Source organism: Schistocerca piceifrons, chromosome 7, assembly GCF_021461385.2.
Source record: "Schistocerca piceifrons isolate TAMUIC-IGC-003096 chromosome 7, iqSchPice1.1, whole genome shotgun sequence".
Taxonomy (NCBI): domain Eukaryota; kingdom Metazoa; phylum Arthropoda; class Insecta; order Orthoptera; family Acrididae; genus Schistocerca; species Schistocerca piceifrons.
In genome coordinates, this window is record NC_060144.1 from 172183978 (window position 1) to 172210976 (window position 26999).

At 43.0% G+C, this 26999-nt stretch overlaps 1 protein-coding gene across 1 annotated transcript in view; it reads left to right on the top strand.

Moving 5' to 3' along the window:
• Positions 1–26999, top strand: part of LOC124805532 (O-acyltransferase like protein-like) — a 370573-nt gene that overhangs the window by 280493 nt on the left and 63081 nt on the right. The window contains exons 8-9 of the mRNA XM_047266101.1: positions 7518–7686; positions 22712–22896. Coding sequence (XP_047122057.1) covers positions 7518–7686; positions 22712–22896 — 354 coding nt within the window. The remainder of the gene's footprint in view (positions 1–7517; positions 7687–22711; positions 22897–26999) is intronic.

A 26999-nucleotide genomic window follows, 5' to 3' on the forward strand; every position in this document is an offset into this window, starting at 1 on the left:
GGATTCTACTTATCTGAATTTGCCTTCTCTGTATCTCTCATCGTCGATATTAATGTCTAAGTTGTCTAGGAAACGTTTCCTTACTGCATCGGAACTATTTGATTCGCATTCACTTCACATACTCTTATAAACAAAACAACTGAAGCCTATTTTTATTCATTTTTTAAAGTTTTATTCCTCTTGTGATTTCACTAACAGTTTTACATTACAAACATTGTCACTTTCGACAGGTCTTTGCTGTCGAAGAAATACTCCTCCTCTGCACGGAGAAGACGATGAAAACTGGTGCGAAAAGATTACATGCGACGAGAGCTCTCAACTGATACTTTCGAGCATTTGAGTGTTGACAACATTTCAGTTTTTACACAATTTTTTTTATTTCGTAATTATTTCAAAATTTTGAACTGCATAAATAACTTCTTGTGATTTTCTAAACAGATAATCTACACTCCTGGAAATTGAAATAAGAACACCGTGAATTCATTGTCCCAGGAAGGCGAAACTTTAATGACACATTCCTGGGGTCAGATACATCACATGATCACACTGACAGAACCACAGGCACATAGACACAGGCCACAGAGCATGCACAATGTCGGCACTAGTACAGTGTATATCCACCTTTCGCAGCAATGCAGGCTGCTATTCTCCCATGGAGACGATCGTAGAGATGCTGGATGTAGTCCTGTGGAACGGCTTGCCATGCCATTTCCACCTGGCGCCTCAGTTGGACCAGCGTTCGTGCTGGACGTGCAGACCGCGTGAGACGACGCTTCATCCAGTCCCAAACATGCTCAATGGGGGACAGATCCGGAGATCTTGCTGGTCAGGGTAGTTGACTTACACCTTCTAGAGCACGTTGGGTGGCATGGGATACATGCGGACGTGCGTTGTCCTGTTGGAACAGCAAGTTCCCTTCTCGGTCTAGGAATGGTAGAACGATGGGTTCGATGACGGTTTGGATGTACCGTGCACTATTCAGTGTCCCCTCGACGATCACCGGTGGTGTACGGCCAGTGTAGGAGATCGCTCCCCACACCATGATGCCGGGTGTTGGCCCTGTGTGCCTCGGCCGTATGCAGTCCTGATTGTGGCGCTCACCTGCACGGCGCCAAACACGCATACGACCATCATTGGCACCAAGGCAGAAGCGACTCTCATCGCTGAAGACGACACGTCTCCATTCGTCCCTCCATTCACGCCTGTCGCGACACCACTGGAGGCGGGCTGCACGATGTTGGGGCGTGAGCGGAAGATGGCCTAACGGTGTGCGGGACCGTAGCCCAGCTTCATGGAGACGGTTGCGAATGGTCCTCGCCGATACCCCAGGAGCAACAGTGTCCCTAATTTGCTGGGAAGTGGCGGTGCGGTCCCCTACGGCACTGCGTAGGATCCTACGGTCTTGGCGTGCATCCGTGCGTCGCTGCGGTCCGGTCCCAGGTCGACGGGCACGTGCACCTTCCGCCGACCACTGGCGACAACATCGATGTACTGTGGAGACCTCACGCCCCACGTGTTGAGCAATTCGGCGGTACGTCCACCCGGCCTCCCGCATGCCCACTATACGCCCTCGCTCAAAGTCCGTCAACTGCACATACGGTTCACGCCCACGCTGTCGCGGCATGCTACCAGTGTTAAAGACTGCGATGGAGCTCCGTATGCCACCGCAAACTGGCTGACACTGACGGCGGCGGTGCACAAATGCTGCGCAGCTAGCGCCATTCGACGGCCAACACCGCGGTTCCTGGTGTGTCCGCTGTGCCGTGCGTGTGATCATTGCTTGTACAGCCCTCTCGCAGTGTCCGGAGCAAGTATGGTGGGTCTGACACACCGGTGTCAATGTGTTCTTTTTTCCATTTCCAGGAGTGTATATCGAAGTATCTATCTATCGAAAATGCGCAAAGAAATTAAAGGATTACTTTTTCTGAACACCGTAATTATCTCCCATTGTAACGTATAAGTTCGAAATTTGGCTCCTTGTTTTATACAATCTTCCTCTGCAATGGTGCAAAGAAATTGCGCTATGCGACGTAACCTTCAGACTCGGCGACACTTCAAGCACAAGGTGTCGACACCTGCGATAAAAGGGCCACAGCTCACAAGTTCATGTGACTCGCTAGGTGGGTTAATGACGCCATACTGGCAATAGATTTAACCACAACTCTGTCCAGCACCATCGTAGACATGAAATGCTGAGAGATGGCCCTTCTTTCGTATGTGTCGATACCTTGCGGTTTGAAGCGTCGCTGAGCCCGAATGTGACGTCGCGGGGCGCCACGCCTGTACACCAGTACAGAGGAAGACTGTAGGCACCTTTGAGGCAGATCTCAAACTTACTCGTTGCAGTCGGAGAATGTTACGAGGTTTCGATGAAGTGATCCCTTAATTGTGTTCTGCAATGTATATTATGCAGCGTATTCCGCCCAAGTCTGTCACCTCATATATTTTCGAAATGAGACAAAATGTGAATGTAGTATTGGCGAGGGATGCACCAGTCTCAGGGGCTCACACAGTGGACAGGAGTACATAATCCATAAAGGATAACGAACAGCACTTAACTTTTTTTAAACGGCACAAGCACGTTTTTTCTCTGTCTCTTCCTTTTTTTCTTCAGTCTTCTATTGGTCGCGGCCCGCCATTAGATCCTCTCCTGTACCAACCTCTTCATCTCAGAGTAGCACTTGCAACCAATTTCCTCAATTATATGCTAGATGTATCTCTGTCTTTCTCTGCTTTTCAACCCTCTACCGCTCGCTCTAGTACAATGAAAGCTATTTCCTGATGTCTTAATAAATTTCCTATTATTCTCTCCCTTCTTCTTGTCAGCGTTTCCCAAATTTTCATTTCCTCTCCGATTCCGCGCAGAAATTCCTCACTACGTACCTTATCAGTCCACATAGTTTACAACATTCATCTGTAGCACCACATCAAAAATGCTTCAATTCTCTTCTGTTCCAGTTTTCCCACAGTCCATGTTTCACTACCATACAATACTGCACTCCAAATGTACAATCTCAGATATTTTTTAAGATCTACGATTCATACTAGTAGACTTCTCTTTTTTAGGAGTGCCCTTTTCACCAGTGCTAGTCTCCTTTCGATGTCCTCCTTCCTCCATCCATCATTGGTTATTTTGCTGCCTAGGTAACAGAATTCCTTAACTTTATCAACTTCGCTACCATCACTCCTGATGTGAAGATTCCCGTTGTTCTCATTTCTGGAACTTCTCATTTACTCTCAGTATGCTGGTGTAAGCTGTCTCCAGCTTACCAGTCGGCAAAGAGATTGCGTGAAGATCGATAGTAGGCGCTGGAACAAGCACGCCTATCAGGAGAGAGGCCAAAGACAGGCTCGCAAGCAATACCGCCAATGCCGCCAACGCCCTCTCGACCTAAGGTATGTAGACCGCCGCTGCGGACTGGAGAGCACAGTCAGTCATAATCAGTGAGCCCAGTCGCAGACAGAGTCAGTCGCAGTCAGCTCAATTACTATCTCAGTCGCTAATTTAGTTGGCGTCTGTCAGTTCACATCACCAGCAACCAGGGTGTAGTGCTTATAGCTGTAAAGTGTCAGTGTCTAAATTCCCAGTAATTTTACCGTTCACGTAATGGTACTGCGAGGAAACGGCTCTCCGAAGCTGTGTATCCATCTGTATTGCATTGACGCCGCCGAAGGATACCGATTTTACCGAGCTAAGCTGCGATCTTGCTGCCGTAGAATTTTGGCGTGGGCTGGTGTAAGGCTCTCCTTCTTACAAAAGCCATAACACGAACTTCTCGCAAGCAGCAAATATTCAATTACGATTTCTTAATGCAAAGTTCCTTGCGTAGTCTTCCCTTATATACACACAATAAAAAAAGTTTTTCATCACCCCGGTTCCCAGAACTAATGAAGATAGACGGTGACTGTGGGTATTGTATCACAGACACAAGCCCTTTGACTGTTCACAGATGTCACTAAACCCGCCCAAAGATGTAAACAACCGTGCATGAGCAGCGGCCATTAGACGGATAGGGTCCGACAGCCGAACAGTTCCAGTCATTCCACCAGGAAAAAGCTACACGGCTCATGTTGTCTGTAGTTCAACCATGCCTAGACGATCAGTGCCGCGGTTCCATCGCGTACGCGTTGTTACTTTGTGCCAGGAAGGGCTTTCAACAAGAGAAATGTCCAGGCGTCTCGGAGTGAATCAAAGCGATGTTGTTCGGACATGGACGAGCTACAGACAGACAGGAACCGTCGATGACATGCCTTGCTAAGGCCGCCCAAGGGCTACTACTGCAGTGGATGACCGCTGCCTACAGATTATGGCTCGGAGGAACCCTGACAGCAACGCCAACATGTTGAATAAAGCTTGTCTTGTAGCCACAGGACGTCGTCTTACAACTCAAACTGTGCGGAAGAGTCTGCATGACGCACAACTTCACTCTCGCCGTCCATGACGAGGTCCATCTTTGCAACTACGACTCCATGCAGTGCGGTGCAGATGGGCCCAACAACATGCCGAATGGACCGCTCAGGATTGGCATCACGTTCTCTTCACCGATGAGCGTCGCATATGCCTTCAACCAGACAATCGTCGGAGACGTGTTTGGAGGCAACGCGGTCAGGCCGCACGCGATAGAAACACTGTCCAGCGACTGCAGCAAGGTGTAGGTTCCCTGCTGTTTTGGGTGGCATTATGTGGGCCGACGTAAGTCGCCGGTGGTCATGGAAGGTGCCGTAACGGCTGTACGATACGTGAATGCCATTGTTCCAACCGATCGTGCGACCATATCGGCAGCATATTAGCGAGACATTCGTCTTCATGGTCGACAATTCGCGCCCGCACCGCGCACATGTTGCGAATGACTTCCTTCATGATAACGACATCGATCGACTAGAGTGGCCAGCATGTTCTGCAGACATGAACCCGATCGAATATGCCTGGGATAGACTGAAAAGGGCTGTCTATGGACGCCGTGATCCACCAACCACCCTGAGGGATCTACGTCGAATCGCTGTTGAGGAGTGGGACAATCTGGATCAACAGTGCCTTGATGAACTTGTGGATAGTATGCCACGTCGAATACATCAATGCAAGAGGACGTGCTACGGGGTATTAGAGGTACCGGTGTGTACAGCAATCTGGACCACCACCTCTGGAAGTCTCGCTGTATGGTGGTACAACATGCAATGTGTGGTTTTCATGCGCAATAAACGGTCGGACCTGCTCCGCAAGGGGCCTCCTGGCCAATGACGCCTAACGCTCATTTCTAGGAGCAATAAAAAGGGCGGAAATGATGTTGAAATTCATCTCTCTTCTAATTTTCTGTCCCAGTTCCGGAACTCTCCCAACCGAGGTGACACAAAACCTTTTTTGATATGTGTATAAATTGCAGATGGCGTTATCCATACCTGTTTCCTGCGGTGCCCCTGAAACGGTTGTCATTTATACATCCTAGTACGTATTACACTTAATGGCTACTTGACGTTCGTTGCATGCCATCTTCAATCGTGTTGCTATTTTTATGACGAGTGTTGCCCTAATCTAATAGCAGCCATTGTAGAAGAACAGTTCCAGGCTGTGGCTAATCTATGTCCCCCTAACATCCTTTCTTTCAAGAGTGCTAGTCCGTGAGGCAAGCAGGAGAACTTCTGTAAAGTTTGCGAGGTACGAGAAGAGGTATTTGTGGAAAAAAGGCTGTGGAGTTGGACGCGAGTCGTGCGTGGGTAGCTCAGTCTGTAGCCCACTTTCCTGTTTAAGGAAAAGGTCGCATTTTCAAGTCCCGGTCTGGCACACAGTTTTAATCTGCCAGGAGCAGTTGTAGACTGAAAGTGGTTAAGGTACATTTACAGCCTTCATATATTTACAAAACGTGCTTGACAACGCTGACTGGAATATACTGTTTTTCCAATGCGCACAAACTCTATGGATTAATCGATGAGGGGATACGGAACAAAACAGGTCTAATGAACTTATGTCTAATGAACTTATGTCCCGAAATGCATTTATTCAGTCATACATTGTTTCAGGGACTGAGATCTAATACATGCTGTACCGCGCAGCAATAGTTACAGTGTGTGTTGAAAATGATTTCCATGTGTCTCAACGCTTGCGTGTACGCGCCATAGCACGTTCTGTCTCACACGTTCACATCGGCCAGGCTGCATCCGAACACTGTCAAAGGCAGCATGAATACATTGTTCAAGTGTCTCCGCATCTGGAATGGGCTGTGCATACACGATACTCTTGGGATTCCCCTATAACCAGAAATCGCACTGGCTGAGGTCCAGTGAACGAGCAGGCCATGCAACTGGACATCCTCATCCGATCCATCGATCAAGGAAGGCATTATTGAGATGCGTCCGGACTTAACGACGAAGTGGGCTGGAGCACCATCATGTAGCAGTTACATAACTCTTCGAATCATCAATGGCACTTCTTCCAGAGGGGGAGGCAAATTCACCGGCAAGAAACGTCAACAGTTCCGGCATGTTAGGCGACGTGGGAAGAAGACGAGTCCCAAAATACTGTCGCCAGTTATCGTGGCCCACAAACTGCAGCTGCACCGATGCTGATGATTGTCACTATACCATGGTGGTTCTGCATACCATCCCCACAGATGACTGTTATGGAAATAGAAGCTAATACTCCATGTAAAGGTGGCCTCATCTGTGAATAGGGTGGCTGGCGCAAATTCCGGAATCCAGGTTGCCTGGTGAAGAAACCAGTGACAAAACTTCTCCCAATGTGGAGAGTCTGTCGCTAGTATGCCCTGCACACAATGTAAGTGATGTGGATAGTACAAATTGTCATAGAGAATGTTCCATTGCTCGTCCGGCTTTGTCTGTACTGGCGAGTCAACTGCCTGTAACTGACACGGCGGTCGCCTTCCCCAGAGTTAAACACATTCTGCACCAACTCTGGTGTCGGAACATTTCGGGTATTTCCTGCATTATTTACTGCTTCATGAAGCGAGCCTGTCTATGACAAAAGGCGAAACATGTTTGCAACATTGAATGTTGCGGTTATTGTCCGTGGAGATAAGTCTCCTGATACAATATTGCTGCCACTGCCCATTGCCATTTGCCTTTCCGTAAGTAAACACCATGTCGTCAAGCTCTCGATTCCAATGCCGAACCATTGTGTGCAACACTGTATTACATTTACTACATCGGGAAAGTGAATTGGACACAATTGACTACGGCAGGAGAGGGCGCTAAGACATGACGTATGAGGAACGGTGGTACGCTCTAGGAGGAAACTATGCATGCTGTAACTGTGACTGCATGGTACAGCGTACAGCCTGTGTAACAAAGAGTAATTAATGAAATGATCTCTAGCATAAAACCCATGCATTTCCGGACATAATTTCGTTACACCTTTTTTGTTCCGTTTCCTCTCATCGATCAATCCCTAGAGTTTGTACAAGGTGAAAAAAATCTCCCTGTATACCACACATTTGGAAGTCGTAATCGGCACGCAACAGAAAATCCATCAGCGACGAAGGAGTGAGTGGGGCCTTGTGTTGCAGGATGACGCCGGCGTACGCAGCGGTGTTGGTGTTCCAGCTTTACTGCCTGTACGGGCTGGGATCGGGCCCGCTCTGGAAGCAGAAGGTGGGCCGCGAGGTGGACAACTGCCGCGCGCACCTCTGGACCAACCTGCTGCACGTCAACAACTACGTGCACGCCGACCGCCCGGTGAGCGATGCCCCTAACACTGCCACTGCCCCTGCCTACCGACGCTGAGGAGTTTGTGTCCAACCAGTTTGGCACACTGCTCCAATAAAACAGACGCTGCATCTACTGCGGTGCTTTCCGATTTGTAGCTATTCTTCCTATATTACGAGCAACACTAGATACAATAACTACATACGCTTCTGGTAGATTTGTGATGTTTGGCTCCCATGTTGCCCCTATTCAAGGCTGTCAGTTCTTCTATTATGGAGTAATAACGGCAACAGTCGTACTGAAAAGTCTGCATCGAAAGTTAGACTGTGGTAAGGCTCGACTCTTCACATTGTCGAAATGTATTCGCAGTTGCGATTGCGAACAACTTTCAGCTGTATAACGGAACAACGACAGTGAAAATATGTGTCGGACCGGGACTGAAACTCAGATTTCCCACGCGAGCGGTCGCTTTGGCTACCCGTGCTCGACTCACAGCCAGATCCAAACTTTCATATGTTGTTGCTCCTGCGTCGCAACTTCTAATCGCACACACATTATCTTTTTCTCGTAAAAGACAGGACATTTTAATTGAAGGTCGCTGCCTCGAATCAGCGGATAAATACATGGCAGTACCTGAGTTGTTAAGATCTATGTAATGTTCCTTCGGAAATGCACCTTTCTTCTTTACAACATAGGCTTGCAATATCGTCTGTACATTCACGTGGCTTTTAACAATGACGTACAAGCTAGATAGAATAGAATTAATTCAAAGATGGATTATGATAAAAATAATGTATGCAATGAAACAAGAGGAGACTGGAAAATAACACAGAATGAGTAACGCAACGAATTATACAGAAAAAATCAATTAGCGATTGATACATCGCAGACATTGCAGTGCAGTGAAGTAAAACTGCAGCTAAAGTACACGGTGTCTATGCCGTTCAAAAGCCTCATTCAAAAATCTGATATCTTCAGTCGCCAAAAGTCTGCTATTTCTTCATCGTTCTTGATATATATTATTTAATTTTATATTTTTGCTTTCGTAATGATCAAATGGGATAACCGAATTCTCTCCTTTCCTTCTCATTTTTACTGGTATTAATACTCTTTTTCTAATTGCGTTAGTACCCTTTATTATTTCCCTATATTGTCATTTTCTTTCTTTGTCCACGTTGTTTCTGATTTCTTATTTATTTTGCTTATAACATTTTCTAAATTTATTATTTTTCGTTATTCTATTATCTTTCTCTTATTTCCGATTCTTTGATATTATTTATTTTTAGTTCCTTTCTTTTTTCCATAGTCCATTTTATTATTGACTTCTTTTTCCCAGAAATTGAATGTTTACTATGTTAGACGCTTCTGATTCGCTTTCTAAAAGTTTCCAAAGAATTTTAACTATTACTTTGCCAGTAGCTGTAATTTTTTTATCTATATTTCGTCGGATTTCACAGCGCGTCATCTTTTTCAATCTTCTCTTGTTACAGTTCCATTATTTTTCTAATAACCCATCTTTCAAATAACTGTATTCTTTCAAGCGTCTAGATCACTGCTAAGCAACCACGTGAATGTAAAGAGTCGACTCTTACTACGTTCTTTTCGTTCCGCGTTTTTTTTTTTTTATTTGGATATCTTAACTTAGGCTTTACACCCTTTCCATTTTACAGATCTTACATTTATTGCACATATTTCTAGTACATTCCGCTGCGCAGTTACTTAAGGAAATGTAAATTATCTTCCTCATTAATTCTTCATAATTGTGTTTCTAAGTATTTTGGCGATATTTGATATTTTTATAGAAATTTTTTTTTCAGATGTAACTCTGAGACCAGTTTTATTGGCTGTTCATTCTTGAAGATTTATTTGAATAACTGTTTGCGTCAGATTTTTGTAAAAGTATTGCGAAATCATCTGCAAAAGGTAGGCAGTATGCCTTCATTGCATTCGAGTTCCTTCTTAGCATCTGAATTTTCTTATTTCATACGTTTAAATTTTTCTAAGGCAGAATGAGGATTATGAGTAATCTCTTTCACTTACACCAGTTTTTATTTCATATCTCCGAGATATTTCTCGCATAGCTTTCACTCAAGAGCCAAACTTCTTAGAACATTGTCTGCCAATTCAAATGCTTTCTGAAATCAATCAATTATAGTATTTAGGTTTGCTGATTAACAGTCTGTACTGAAAATGATTTGCACTGGATCTTATTTTTCAGAAAGCACCCTGTTATTCTCCGATTTTCTTGTCTAAAGATTCTTCAACACTGTTCAGGGAATTTTTCAGAATATTTTGTATGATACACTCTTAAACGAGTTTAGTCTAGAATCATTCCTGTTTTTTCCAAATATTCTCAAAAAGCCAGAGTATATCTCTTATAACGTATGGTACTGACCACTTAAATAAATATGTTGAATCTTCATCACTTGTCATATTATTTCAAAGGTTTGATAATATTAGTTCTTTGTAGCTCAGTTAGTGGCAAATTTTCCTAAATAACTTCTTACATTGCTGAAAATATTAATTTAACTGTTGCAACTCGGCAGCATAAGAATCTCTAAAACTGTTTCAAGAATTTTAAAATTATCATTGTAGAATAACACAATTTTGCCATTTTCTTCTGTGAGACAAATACATAACTGTACTTCACAGGTCATCAGTCTCAGATGATTACAATGTTCCAAGTAAATGTGACAGTTATGTGAGAGAGTCTATTCGAAATGTTTCCAGTTTTGTAACGAACATCACTGGTACATAAAGAGTGGGGTATAGTAAAATATGGTCTGTACACTTAAAGTCATGTAAACAGGTTTACAAAAATATCAAGCAATTACACAAAATTATGTACAAAAGCAGTACATCAGATGACTAAGTGATTCATCTTTCCTTGACGTGAATAAAAAGTTCTCAAAATTATAAGATGTTTACAAAAACATACGTAATATTCCATGGCTCTTAACAACGTAAAATTGACCTCTCAGTAACTCACAAACAAGTATGAAGGAAGTAGCGTGGGGACTTAGATAAGTTAAATAGACAACGTCAATGAACAAAGGCATATACAAGATCTTTTAAGAATACAATGTAAAGCACATCCTGCCATATTCGATATGGGTATACAAAAATATAAAGTATCAGAGATATAGAATAAAGAAGAATAAATGTACATCTTAGAATTTCATCAAATTACAATGTGTCATTGTTATCAACAGTGTAAAAACACACAGTATTCATGGAAGCACAATGAAATTACTACTCAAAGAGTGGTACCTAAAGTAATGGGATGGCTAATGCTTCATATACTGTCTTAAATCCCATAGTCTTAAATCCCATCAACATATCTCTAATGTTTGTATTTCATGAGTGTCCAGTAAACGATCAATTAGTAATCACTATCACAAATATAATATAAATACATTATTTATACAGTATGTATGAGGTTACATCAAAAATAAATAGAGCAGAGCCCACCTGTTAAATACAAGACAATTTAGTCCTATGTTTTGTATAACATATCAAGTTATATGAACATATATTTGTTAATTTCTGAAAGAGCATAATGTCAACAAAAGGCAACAATTTCACCTCAAGTGTTAATCAGTAATCATATTCCCTAAGCCTTGGGCATTAATCATTTAAATTACAAACATCGACCAGACTAAATCTCGGAATATAGATTATTTAAACATTGGGTAACATACAATGTAGGATACGTAATATGCCCAAAATGTTGTATATGTTGGCGAAGCAACATTCTCATAGGACATTATTATTATGTTACTACATTGGCTCACTCTAACTATAGAAAATGTCATGAATACAAATTCTGATATAAATTGAACATTGGTACATTCGTACAACAATAAATATCTGTATAATAATATCAAACTACAATGTTCACAACAACAATTTAAAGTTGTATTACCATATGACTTAACACACAGACTGTAATTAGTTATCAGAATGTTGTGCATGTTTACACTGTTGACAACAATAGTACATTTTAATACCAAGTTCTTCTAAGATAAACCTATATTGTTTCTAGCTCCATGGCTGTTGACAGTGTATGTCTTTGTGTGTAACCTATGTCGGATATGGTAGGATATGCTTTGCGTTGTATTCTTTGAAGTTCTTGTATAAGCATGTGTTCATTGACATCCCCTCTTTAACTGAGATCAGCCCTCACGACGTTTCTTTATACTAGGTTGTGAGTTATTGTCAGGTTAGTTGCATGCTGTTTAGAGTCATGGTGTATTCCATATGAGTTTGTAAACATCTTGAACTTTGCGGACTTTCAGTTCATCTTAAGTGAAGATAAATTGTTTATCCACCTGATGTATTGCCTTTCTAGGTACTTCCACATAATAACTTGATTTATCTGCGTTATCTTATGTGTAAATTGCTTATTTCATTTTTGTTAGCAGTCTTCCTGTGATGATGGTTGCTACGACAGAAATCAGTCAAGAATAAAGAATGATTCGTGCCCTTGATGCTTAAAATGCAGTTCTTCAAGCTTATGACAGCTGTAACACATCACCTCACTACCGCATTCATAGTCAGATCCTTTATTGAATGGTGGTTCTTTTCAGACAATTACCATATTAGCTTTTAATGGGGAAAAGGATTAACCAGTTGGGAATCAATGAGAGAGGCTTATCTCTTCCGACATTTATCACACAACCAACGTATGTCAGCAGAAAACCTTGATCATACAGAGGCATTGGAACTGTTTAATTTAATGCTGAGACACTGTTATTCATTCTCCCAGACAAAAAATTAAAATTTTGTGCACGTGCTTGCAAATGTATTTATGTGTGTGTACGAATTTATGCGGATATTTTGTGTGTATGACATTTATGTAATTATGTACTTACTTATTTTTCACTCTATTGCTGTTTGAGAAACACCCATTGTAGAGTCTAGGGCTTTTCAGTGACAGGAGAAATACCTGTTGGGAGTGTTTTGGAGGGGATTTGAAGATGTGGCATTGGCCCTACAGCCATTGGAAAAGTGCCAAAAAATTTGGCCAAGTCAAAGAGTTAGGAGTTAATTTTACTTTAATTATGGGACAATATGACATTGACAAGAAATGAAAGTATAGTGTATGTGAAAGTGTTCTTGATGGTGATTATACACAGTTGAGTCGACTGCTGGTTCTATAAGTGCAGTATACAAATGATGGAGCTACTTTTTTTTTTTTATTATTGGAGGTTTCGTTTCTACTTCAAGGAGTATAGCCGGCTGTTTGAAATCTCCCTCATTATGGAGTTTCGGTTCTTCTCAGTGAGTTACTGCCGAGCTGGTAGTGGGCCGAGGAGCTCCCAACTGAAATAAATTAGGGAGGCATACCAATCCGGAATTCGGTTGACAACCAAGTTGAACATCCTCAAATTAGGTCGAACTAATTGGAACTATTTTAATTTATTTCAGGAACAGCATTGACTGAGACGTACTTAAAATAGTGTGTGTGTGTGTGTGTGTGTGTGTGTGTATTTATGCGTGCAAGGGTAGACGCAATAATTTTGTTTTTCATTTTTCGAGTTCTCTACTCTCAACAGCAGAGGGGAGCTGTTTGAGGCTCGGTCCATTAAAGAGTAAGGTTTCTCTCATTAAAATATCACAGCACGCTGTGAGTGGTCCAAATTAGGAAGAATTTCGTCAGATAACCAAGGAAAATCTGCAGAAAACATAGGCTGGAACAGTGCACAATGACTATATTATTTGTGGGACGAGGTTATCAGATGTCTCCGACAGATATTATAATTTAGTGTGTGTGTGTGTGTGTGTGTGTGTGTGTGTGCGTGTCTTTGTGTGTGTCTTTGTGTGTGTGAATGTGTGTGTGTCAGCGAGTTATCTCGAGTTATCTGTGCACAAGAGGATGTCTCATCAGTGTGTTCCGTTACTGCTTCGACAATCGGCTATTTTCTTGACGATGGCAGCGATGGATGTTGTTGCAAGTTCGGGTTTTTCTGGAGAATCAACGTGACCATGCACCGTGAATATTCAATACAAGAAAACCGCCGTGAAAAAGTCATAGTTAAAATAATAATAATAATAATTTTAACATCACGAAAGAGAGTAATAGCCCAACTTGAATAACGGCGTCAACCACGTTTGCATAAAACTGAAGCCATCCGGAATAAAAATACTGACTGGACTAGTAACAAGTCCGTCACCGCTGCAAGTTCTGATGATAGTACTGACAATAATGATAATATGCAAGAGAGACAGATTATGACGGAGTCAGTTCCAAGGGATAGAAATGTTGGTAACCCAGCCGCAGTTGGGGACTGCTTGCAAAATATACTTACATGCAGTGAAGTAAAATGTGCGCCCAGAAACAAGGGATGATAGTACTACAGTTTTAGCAGACATTTCATTAACTGCCTTTTGTAGCTATACTGAATTCAGTTCTCTGATAGAGGGAGATCATCACGAAGTCCGATTCCTGCTTCAGAAATTATTTGGAGAAGGGAGTTGAAATGCAGTGGAAGAAAAGAATTTTGCTACGGTGGGAACAAGTTTTTCTGTTGTGCTTTTCAAACAACAGTGTTAAGGCAGATGAGAGAAGGGTTGGATTGTGTGTACTGCTCAGACGGTAAAGCACACAGTGCATCTCGTGCTTCTCTGCACAGTAGATAGGGTTGCTGTGCGTAAGACGATGACGTATGCTATAAACAACAGTACCGATAACAGAGATCGCCGCCTGTTCGACCTAGAAAAGCTTAAGCTCATTAAATGTTTTCATGTGGAGCGACCGAATAATAGCCTCCCTGACAGGAGTTATTTGTCAACAAACACTAAAACAAATGGAATTCCATCAAACATTTTCTTGAAGCCTGAAACAGTATCACTAATGATTTAAATAAAAAAAGTACTGCATCACTTACGTTTTTCCATGTACAGTGAGACATTTTCCAGAATTTTTTACCATTTACAATTGCTATGGAAATTTAAATTATTATTTTATGTGAGTTCTGCGTGAGTGATCGTCCGCTTCTCTTGCCATCCAGTCTTTTATGAATTTAAGGTCACTGTCCCGCGCGCCCAATACCTTAAAACATCTCACTAAACAAATAACATTGTAGAATTAACCAATTATTTAAACGACTAAATTAAAACAAGAATATTCTATCATTATCTCGGCAGATAAAATGTTAAGTTATCCGTTTAGCAATCAATTCTTCTGTCGCAACTTGTTTTCCTGTCAGTTTTTATATGAAAGTAGTCAGTCATTGATTTCTTCCATCTAGTAGATTATGTGTTAGGAGCGCAACTATCCATGTGGAAGGATAGAAGGAATGAGCTATTGTGCATTGTGGTATCGAATGGTTTGCATTATGAACAATGTGACGACTCCGTTTCTTATGTAAGATTTGAGAGTATTTAAATGTCATTTAAGAATGCCTCCAAAGCCGAGTGCCTAAGTTCTTTAATAACTATGTTCTTAGATTTAGTGAACTACTACAATAAAGGGCTACATTAAAATCCCCTGGAAAATGTAAGTTACCAGAATAAACATCATAACTGCGACCAGGGATTTACCACTTGTCTACATTAATAAGTGCCGCAGCTGCGTGTACCAGTAGCGAACAATTTGAACACAAAATATTAAGTCCAAAGAGCAGATAATGGTCACAGCTTCTCATACTGACAGAAAAATTGTACGGTACGCAAAATTACTGACAAAATGAGAACACTTCCCTATCAGTTCACATTCTAAAATGAACAACTGGTCACGTGATGTGGGCTGTATGAAACCAGGCGGAACCCCTTAGCAGGAACTTCACACTTGGCAGGAGAGCCTACTGTTCTAAGGATCTTTTAGTGCCCACCGTGCACTCAGAACCAAAAATTGCGTCGTTAGGCGGTCAGCGGTCATACTAGAGATATTGCGCAAGGCATCTGCGCAAAGCTTCATCGAATTTTCGACGAGATTTTACATTCGTGGGTGACCGGAAGTAGAAAAAAATAGCGATCGTATTTGCGAGGAAAAATGATGTAGAAAATTCCTGGATTCTTTCTCTTTCCGTTCAGTCACCTGAAATCGGTTATTTTGTCTTACAATATGTAAGTTACAGTCTCCGTGATAACATATAAATAATGTAAAACACAGGGTGATTCAAACTAGTGTCTATTAACACTGTTCCCATTGCAAGTGATAACATGTCTCCACCTATTCTGGCACATCCAGTACATAAATTTCACTTCAGAGGGGTGTGGTTAACACAAAATAACGTTGTAATAATATAAGAACACTTAAAACTGGCAAAGAGCTCCGCTTTCAAACTATTTTCCTAGTAATAACGTCTGGAGCAGAAATTTTTTGAAGTTTTGTACTATCGAATCCCAGCGCCGTCCCCACAGACTTTCCGCTACTCTGCGATGCTAGGACGTCTGGCGGGTTGTCGAATAAACTAGTGGCAGGCGTTGCCAAGTCAGTAGAGAGAAGCATTTATTCGTAGATGATGTGCGGTTGCACACCTGGTTTCGTCGATTTTACAAACGAAACGTGCCAATCCAATTGATTAACCTGTCGTCTAGCAGTACTTCTTCTGCCAGGTACTACAGAAAATGAAGCCCAGGCAGTACGGCTGAAAAACACAGAGAGTTCAGCTCTGCACAATTGTTAGGATGAAACAACTGGTTGACGAGGAGGAATGCGCACGTCTTTACAAATATCTTATAAGGACCCTGAAATTCCAGTGCAGTGGCAGATAATAGCTACAATTCAGTGTCTGACAATGGAGTACGAAATACCACCAACGTGGACGACGCAAATACTCGAAACGAAGATTTTGTGAAAGAAAAAGTACTCTGAATGAAGTCAGTCTCGTTGAATGCGTAGTACAGTAAAGCAACAGGAAGGCGGTAGGAATGTGCGAAGGTGGAAGAATCACTAACACAGGATCGTCGTCTCTTATCAGTACAACTAAAAACCTAAAATCACTTTGTGTCAATTGCCGGTAGGCTATGAGGGGCAACTAAAAACGGATTTTGAGCATTTCTTACAATTATTACCCGTTGTTAACCGTTTCAGTACCACTGGGACGTGTGTGTTCCAAGGTAGATTAATAAGGCATCTGCACAAAGACTACGATACGCACAGAAAAATGACACAGGCGTCAGTGTGTGGATATGTCTCTAAGTTTAGATTCGTAATACGCACCACGGTGTAGTTCCACTGAGACACAGGCGTCTGAGAACATGTAGAGAAGTCACACTTTCCATATTGTCGTGTAGAATTAATTCGAGCCTGCAGACACGCAATCCAATGAAAAGGACTGCAAAGCGGGTTGCACCTTCGTGCACAATTCCTGTCAACAAAGCGCTTACATGTTTGGCACGCAACAACGGTGCCCATACTGAGCGTCTGTCGTGTGAGTTAAACATTTTGAGAGGTGCTCTATCCACTGAAGTGTGCCTGTTTTTTGTGTGTCTTGTGGTTTTTGCGCAGTCGCTTTCCAAAATCTCAGGGGTACTTACGAAAAACGCTGAATGTACCAACCTTAACCGTATTGGGAAGCGAAACAAAAAGAAATATTTTTATTTTCATATATCACTTCTGTCTATGATATTAATTAAAATAAATGTACATTAATGTCTTTTGTGGTGTTACCGCCAGACACCACACTTGCTATGTGGTAGCCTTTAAATCGGCCGCGGTCCGCTAGTGTACGTCGGACCCGCGTGTCGCCACTATCAGTGATTGCAGACCGAGCGCCGCCACACGGCAGGTCTAGTCTAGAGACTCCCTAGCACTCGCCCAGTTGTACAGCCGACTTTGCTAGCGCTGGTTCACTGTCTACATACGCTCTCATTTGCCGAGTCGACAGTTTAGCATAGCTTTCACCTACGTCATTTGCTACGACTTAGCAAGGCGCCATATTCAGTTACTAACAGATAGTATTGTGAATCATGTACCGTCATGAGCGGCGTTCATCATTAATGAATTAAAGTTAAGTATGAAACTAATTACGTCCGCTTTCGGAATTCTCATTCCTTGTCATGTTCTAGGCCTCACGTCAGTATAGTTCTTCCCTCTTCACGCCAGCCTGCGTAAGCTAAAACGCGTGCATTTCGGCCTCCTCTAGTAACACTGTGTTGGCTCTTCTGCCAACCCAACATCTTTCACTAGCAAAAAAACTGGTGGTGAAAGGACAAAAGTTTTTAAATGTTGTTATAATCTACTCAGTGAGAGATGCAATCTTACCTCAAAGATTTAACACAGTAAGTCAAGTATTCAATCAAGATACTGTGCCTACGTGTATACTTTCAGGCAGCATAACTCACGGCGCACCAGTTACCCAGATTGTTTTCATCAAATATTTGAGACTGAGAGAACTAAGTAATTTCTGACAGACTTTAACATAGCTTCCACAACTTTCAAAACTTTTCTCGCTGGCATTCTCTACAAAATAATGAAAGGAAAAATTTTATCGCTTACTACAGTTTTCGCTTTTTATGCAGTAAAGCTTCAGCATCAGCCATGACGTTTCAATTTACGACTTTTTTTTACTAAGACTTCTATTCGCAACACATTTATCAGACTGAATCCACATATACCACTATATGTACTTCACAGTTAACATCACTGTACAACATACGGTTCAGAAGATATAACGTCGTGAAAATTAAGATGCGTAGAAAAACTAAAAAACTAGGTCTTCTTAAGGTGGGGTGCAGATTACCCAGAATATAGTCATATAGGATTTCTAACCTGTAAAGTATTAGGGGCTGCGCCGGGGGGAGGGGGGAGGACAGTGGTTTAATCAGAAAAATCATAGTTACAAATATGTCACGTAGCACCCTGCACGTGATCTCAGTTGCTGAGATGTTGAGTGGCAAGTATTAGGGACGTCGAGTGGGATGCGACTGTGGGGGAAGCGTGCTGGAACAGTCTAAATATTCATAACAGTTTCGCTGTGAGATCGGCACCGGGGTACATCCTTGAATAAGAATATCGTCTGAAAACGAAGCTACATGTAGTACCCCTGACCCAATTAAAAGTTGGCAGAAATAAGCTACACTGAAATAAATAACTATACAGGGAAACGAACTTTCTGTTAAACTTCATAATGGATCATTTGATCTTCTTCGATATGGAGCAATTATTATGGAAAATATTTTTCTGAAACCGCATTTCAATGCGAAACCTACCAATTTTGACTGACAGAACGGCTGTCAGAGCCAACACATAACGCTTTCGTCGTCTATTTGTAGTGCGTCCTCTTCCGAGCAAATCAGCTAGCGAATCGGTTTCACCTACTGCTCGAAATTCGCCTTCTCTGATACCCCAGAAAAACTGTAAAAGCTTCCCAATCTGGAGGCTTCATTTACCACATTAAGATATTTTCCTGTTAGGGTGTTGTAAACGAATGTTAATATTAATGCAGCCGAGACAATCACGATAGCAGAAAACTTAATTTGAATATAGTTAGATTAAAATAGTGCAGTTTGCACACCAGTAGCATCTAATTAAAGATTTGCTTCATAGGGCGGCACTAGAACATAAATGTCTTAACACAATAAGAAATAACCAACAACATTCGTTAATAGTTATCAAACAGAACTTCACTTAACTTTCGTAACAGTTTAGTGCGTGGCACTAGAAGTCTTTTATTTAATACAACGCAGTCGATTGTTTTGATCGATAAGTTAGTAGCACATATCCATAAGTTTAATAAACACATAACAGAAACTTAGGTCATGAATAACATATTCTCCTTCGCTATTTACAACTGCCTGCTGACGCTGGAGTAACTTGCCAATTCTGCGATTGCAGAAATAACATGCTTCTGAGGCGAAGAACTCGTCGAGCCATGATTGGTTCGCATTTTCATCCGGGAAGAAAGTTCCTTGAAGGTTGTTAAATAGGTGAAAATCTGTGGGAACAAGATCAGGTGAATAAAGTGGCTGCGGAACGACTTTCCAACGCAGCTCTAACAGAACAGGTGCGGGCTTTGTCGGGGAATAGTATTACTTTACGTGGTCTTCCCGGTAGTTGTTCTTAGATTACGTCTGCAAGACGTCTCAGTGGTTGACAGCAAATGTCAACTGTGGTGATTATACCTCGGGAAAGCAATTCTTACTGCATCACACCGTCTCTGTGCCACCAGATGCATAACGTGATCTTTTGTGGATGCGCGCACATCTTTGAACCGAGAGTTGCCTCTTTGTTTGGTCTCAAAAATTCCTTTAGTTTCCTTATGGTAGTATAAAGAAACCATTTCTCGTCACCAGCAACGATATAGGATAGGAATGGTCGATGCTGTTCACGAGCCAATTGGTGACGAGCAAGCAGGGATGCACATAAGGCCACCCGCTGCTTTTTGTGACTTTGGCTTGGAACATGCACCTTATTACGGAACCTTTCGTGTTGCTTGCAAACGTCGCACGATGGCGGAATGATCACAGCTCATCACAGTTATCCTGAACATGGGGAGTCACTAATGTCAAAACAATGCTCCTTAAAACGAGAAAATACGCATTGCATTTCACTGATTTCGAATAAAATATCTCGCTCATCAGCTGATCTATATATATATATATATATATATATATATATATATATATATATATATATATATATACACTCCTGGAAATGGAAAAAAGAACACATTGAGACCGGTGTGTCAGACCCACCATACTTGCTCCGGACACTGCGAGAGGGCTGTACAAGCAATGATCACACGCACGGCACAGCGGACACACCAGGAACCGCGGTGTTGGCCGTCGAATGGCGCTAGCTGCGCAGCATTTGTGCACCGCCGCCGTCAATGTCAGCCAGTTTGCCGTGGCATACGGAGCTCCATCGCAGTCTTTAACACTGGTAGCACGCCGCGACAACGTGGACGTGAACCGTATGTGCAGTTGACGGACTTTGAGCGAGGGCGTATAGTGGGCATGCGGGAGGCCGGGTGGACGTACCGCCGAATTGCTCAACACGTGGGGCGTGAGGTCTCCACAGTACATCGATGTTGTCGCCAGTGTTCGGCGGAATGTGCACGTGCCCGTCGACCTGGGACCGGACCGCAGCGACGCACGGATGCACGCCAAGACCGTAGGATCCTACGCAGTGCCGTAGGGGATCGCACCGCCACTTCCCAGCAAATTAGGGACACTGTTGCTCCTGGGGTATCGGCGAGGACCATTCGCAACCGTCTCCATGAAGCTGGGCTACGGTCCCGCACACCGTTAGGCCGTCTTCCGCTCACGCCCCAACATCGTGCAGCCCGCCTCCATTGGTGTCGCGACAGGCGTGAATGGAGGGACGAATGGAGACGTGTCGTCTTCAGTGATGAGAGTCGCTTCTGCCTTGGTGCCAATGATGGTCGTATGCGTGTTTTGCGCCGTGCAGGTGAGCGCCACAATCAGGACTGCATACGGCCGAGGCACACAGGGCCAACACCCGGCATCATGGTGTGGGGAGCGATCTCCTACATTGGCCGTACACCACTGGTGATCGTCGAGAGGACACTGAATAGTGCACGGTACATCCAAACCGTCATCGAACCCATCGTTCTACCATTCCTAGACCGGCAAGGGAACTTGCTGTTCCAACAGGACAATGCACGTCCGCATGTATCCCGTGCCACCCAACGTGCTCTAGAAGGTGTAAGTCAACTACCCTGGCCAGCAAGATCTCCGGATCTGTCCCCCATTGAGCATGTTTGGGACTGGATGAAGCGTCGTCTCACGCGGTCTGCACGTCCAGCACGAACGCTGGTCCAACTGAGGCGCCAGGTGGAAATGGCATGGCAAGCCGTTCCACAGGACTACATCCAGCATCTCTACGATCGTCTCCATGGGAGAATAGCAGCCTGCATTGCTGCGAAAGGTGGATATACACTGTACTAGTGCCGACATTGTGCATGCTCTGTTGCCTGTGTCTATGTGCCTGTGGTTCTGTCAGTGTGATCATGTGATGTATCTGACCCCAGGAATGTGTCAATAAAGTTTCCCCTTCCTGGGACAATGAATTCACGGTGCTCTTATTTCAATTTCCAGGAGTATATATATATATATATATATATATATATATATATATATATATATATATATATATATTAGTAGTTTCGGAGATATTTAAGCTAGTGTAAGTATGAATTTTGAAGGCACTGAAATTTAGCTGACCTATTGTATAAGTGTACATCGTGGATAGCGGAAGCGGCAACACAATGGGAGCCATTAGTGCCAAGCTCCCATCACTAGTGTATTAGTGGCACCGCAGTCCACACACCTGACTTTCATATGCCACTTACTTCAAATTGGACTACAAACAGGTTGGAGACTAATCTGGAAAAATGAAATGCAACCTTTGCTACTGTATGAGGAGCTATCAAATAAAAACGAGAAATGTGGAAAAAAGTAAGTAAACTGTTTTTTCGCATTAAAAGTAATCGAGATAACTGTTAATGCATTTATACCACTGTGAGACAAGACGGTGAAAGCCTTAATGGGAAAATGTTTTCGGTTGCCTGTGGAATCTTTTCTGTGCCCAGGCATGCATCTTTTCTTCCCAAGCAAACCGACGACGACGAATGTCTTACTTCAGGGCTCCAAAAATATGGAAATTACTTGGGGAGAGATTAGGACCATATGGAGGATATCTAAGAGCTTCCCAGAGAAATTTCTGCAGAGTCACCGACAAAATTCCCGCCGACATGTTGCCAAGGTTGTTCCGACAACGCTTCAGAAGTTTCGCTGGGTAGCCCTTACACGTCCTCCATAGATTAATGATCTCTTCACATACGATTTCGATGTTTTTTGAGCCTTGAAGAAAGAGATTCGTGGCCGTCGATTTGCTTCGGACGGAGAAATGCGCGCCTGGCCACAGATAAGGTTCCATAGGCAACCGCAAACATTTTTCCGCGACGGCGTTGACCACCATGTCTGACAGTCGGATAAATCTGTTAACAGTTAATGCGATTGCATTTGAAACAATAAATAGTTTACTAGTTTTTTTCTACCTGTCTCATTTTCATTCGACTGCCTCTTATATCTCCCTATGAACGGAGGGGAAGAGGTCTGAGGTGAGCTGTGTGCCCGGCAGTGCCTGGAGCCGTCGTGGTACGTGTCGGTGGACATGCAGCTGTTCGCTGTGGCGCCGTGGCTGCTGCTGGCTGTGCGCCGCTACGGAGCGCCCGCTGGCCTCTCCGCGCTGGTGTTCGCCACGGCCGTCCCCGCCGCCGTCACCTTCTGCAGGGGGCTGGACCCCACCTTCATACCGGACCCCTCGTAAGTACCGCACGGCCTCCTGCAGTAAGTCTAGAGCCTGCCAGCGCATTCCAATGTCAGTATGTCGCCCTGCTCAATATGCAACACCTGTCACTTCTACAATCATATCTGCAGCGCTCTTCATAATGATTAACGTCCCACTCCTCCTCCTCTACCTGTCGCGCTTCCATTTGACTGTCCCTTATAGCGCGATATGAATGGAGAGGAGGAGAACTCACGTGAGCTGTGTAGAGTTTTTAAGTAATAGAAACCAGTGTGTATATGAAGATAGTAACTGTTCTCGAAAGAACAGATAACACTAATGACTACGCAGCTTCTCTAGAATAAATGATAATTCATTGAAACCATCAGCTGCCGACAGGTTTGTTGATATACCTCGATGGGGACAGCTGAAAATGTGTTCCCCGATCGGGACTAGAACCCAGGATCTCCTGCTTGCATGGCAGACGCTCTATCCATCGGAGCCACCGAGGACACAGATGAGTAGCGCGACTGCTGGGACTTATCTCTTGCACGCTTCCCTTCAGATCCACATTCCCAACTGTCCACAATCTACATACATAATGTACCTAATATACATTTGCCCATCTCCTCATTACTCGCGCATACTAAGGTGACGATTCCCGTGAAAGTTCGGGCAACCCATGCGTATTCGCACAAACAAAGGTCAATGTCTGGGTAGCCTTTAACTGTATATATATGAAGAAAGTAATTCTCGAAAGAACAGATACCATTGATGACCATGCTGCTTCTCTAGAATAAATGATAATTAATTGAAATCTCAAGCTGCTGACAGGTATTGTTCATATACCTCGATGGAGACAGCTGTTAATTATAATTTAGAACCCGCTGTGTTGTCCTCGATGGCGAGTCTTCATCAGAAACAAGGGTATCGTCAGGAGTGCCCCAGGGAAGCGCGACAGGCCCGCTGTGGTTCTCTATATACGTAAATGAATCGGCGGGTGGGGTAAGCAGCAGTCTGCGGTTATTTGCTGATGATGCCGTGGTGCACGGTAAGGTTCAAAATGATTCAAATGGCTCTGAGCCCTATGGGACTTAACATTTGAGGCCATCAGTCCCCTATAACTTAGAACTAGTTAAACCTAACTAACCTAAGGACACCACATATATCCATGCCCGAGGCAGGATTCCAACCTGCGACCATAGCGGTCGCGCGGTTCCAGATTGAAGTACCTAGAACCGCTCGTACGGTAAGGTGTCGAAGTTGAGTTACTGCAGTAAAAGCCTTAGAAAAAATTTCCAGTTGGTTTGATGAATGGGAGCTAGGCCTAAATGTGGAAAAATGTAAGTTAATGTGGATGAGTAGGAAGAAGAAACCTCTGACATTCGGATAAAGTATGACTAGTGTCCAGCTTGACACAGTGAAATCGTTTAAGGATCTGAGCGTAACGTTGCAAAGCGATATGAGGTGGAACGAGCATGTGAGAACTGTAGTAGGGAAGGTGAATGGTCGACTTCGGTTTATTGGGAGAATCTTAGGAAAGAGTGGTTCATCTGTAAAAGAGACAGCATATAGGAGGCTGGTGCGACCTGTTATTGAGTACTGCTCGAGTGTTTGGGATCTGTACAAGGTCGTATTGAAGGAAGACATCTAAGCAATTCAAAGTCGGGCTGGTAGAGTTGTTACCGCTAGGTGTACGGAGATGCTACAGGAACTCAAATGGGAATCCCTGGAGGAAGGTGGCACTATTGAAAAAATTTATGGAACCTGCATTTGAGACTGACTGCCGAACGAGTTTACTGCCGCCAACATACATTACGCGAAGGGCAACGAAAATAAGATACGAGAAATTGCGGCTCATACGGCATATAGACATCAGACGGACGGCCAAGGAAAGATACTGGAAGTCTAATCCACCAAGCAAAAAGATAGAAACTGCTTTTAACAAGAGGAGAAACCTTTTCACATCCAGCAGCACAGACAAACATCTGAGGAGAATCCTCCGTTTCTTTGAAGTGTGGTGCCATATGGAAGTGAATCATGGACACCAAAAAAAGCAGAAAAACATGGAATAACAGCCTTACAGATGTTGCGTTACAGCAGAATGCTCAAGATTTCCTGGGTGGAGAACATATCAAACGAAGAGGTGTCCCATACAGTGGAGGAAGAGAAGCTTTGTCTCCTGAGGGTAATCGAACATGGAAAGTATTCATGGGTCTATCATTAACCGTGTTATTGAAGGGACAGTAGAAGAGCAAAATATAAGAACCAGTCCGAGACTAGGATACCTCAACCAGATCAAGAAGCAAACCAGCTGCATCGCCCACACTACTCTCAAGAGGAACGTTGAAAACAGAAGTGCATGGCGAACTGCTGCTCATCAACCTGATGGATGAAGACCTAAGAAGAGGAAGAAGGATATGGATATGAGTATATAAGGTTATAAGACTATAAGAATAAGGAGTAGGATAAGGATAGGGAGTAGAAGGAGGGGCACGAGTACGAGTGTTTCCGGATCTTCAGCATTTTTCTTGCATCCTTCTGCACTGCTGGAAATGTAGGCATTTCAGATAAACATGAGGATGACACAATAGTGGCCATCCTCTCCGTAATCGTTAGATTGTATGTTGGCGCTCACATTTTGCTGAGAATGGTTCAAAATTTCAAATTATTCAAAAGTTCATTGGCGGGAAGTCCGAATTAACACACAACCACACAACCGTTTATTTTTCACTGTCAATTTCAGAGTAGCTACGCACATGTGCAAGCCCTAATGGAGTTAATAAGGAGTAATTGTCAGTGTATGACGGAATACATACTGATAATTATAGTAGTATTACTTCAAACATATTTTTCGTTGCTCAATATACAGTCTGATTACGATATGCTGTTGATCTCAAATTATCTGGAGCGTCAATTATGAGGAAGACTTCGCTTTTTCAGTAGTACTATAGTAATTTCTGCTGTTAGTACTTTACTTCTAAAAGAGATGAATTCAGCGGAGTTTCATTCTTCCAAATGTGATTGTTTGTTTCGAAGTAAGTACAATATTTATAACTAAGGATTCATCATTTTAAAAATGAAGCTGATTTCTATCTTCTGCGCAAGTTCAGGACTTCATACCTGAATAAGGAAATATGTTACGTCGAATAAGGAGGAAACAGACTGTGCCACGACCGCGGTATCGGTATAAGAAGGCGCAGAGTGCAAACTTAGTTTTTATTCTTCCTGTGTCCTTCACGTCTCTAATACTGGTTACTTTCAAAAAAATACATATGGCAAACCATGAGGAATTAGATATGCTACTTTTGTACAAAGAATGCAGAAGGAACGAGAAGAGAACGGATAGCTAGTAGGCTCAAAGACATCCAACAAGAATGCATCAAATACGCAAAAGCTGTTATTGGAAGGAAACGAGAATTCTACACTGTGGTTAAGAAGAAGACAGCAACGAGCAGAACGAACGAGGTATGTAATTTGGCAGCTGTTGCTCGTAATCCTCATGTTAGGTCCGGACAATTTCAAATGCCTCTAGAACACGTAAGCAAAGTACTTTTTGCCATTTGCGAGCAAATAGCTTCAATCCTTGTCATGCGACACTTCACCAACAGATTAACAAGCAAGACTGCAAAAGTCGCAAGGAATTCGACGTCTCGGTTCTTGGTTTGACATCAGTACAATAGGTCCTTTTTTCAAAGAATGTTCTTTACCGATGAAACGATCTTTACAAGTCATGAAAAGCTGAAGGTAGCTGATACGCATTATTCTTCAGCTAAGAATTTGAACTTTTTTGGTGCGGTATTATTGGAGACTATGTGACTGGTTCTTATTTTATTGAATAAATGCAAACGGGTAAACAATATGCATAATTTCTCATAGAAATGCTACCGACTATGCTAAAGAAGAGGCACCACTACACAGATGTATGTGGTACCATCATGATGGATGCACGACTCACTATTCGCTTGTGGCTCGGATAGCGCTCATCCAGCTGGACGCTGACCACGGCGTGAAGGCGTCCCAGTTGGTCTGAAAGTTCTCCTAACCTGACGCCATTATCTAGAATGAAATTTTCACTCTACAGCGGAGTGTACGCTGATATGAAACTTCCTGGCAGATTAAAACTTTGTGCCCGAGCGAG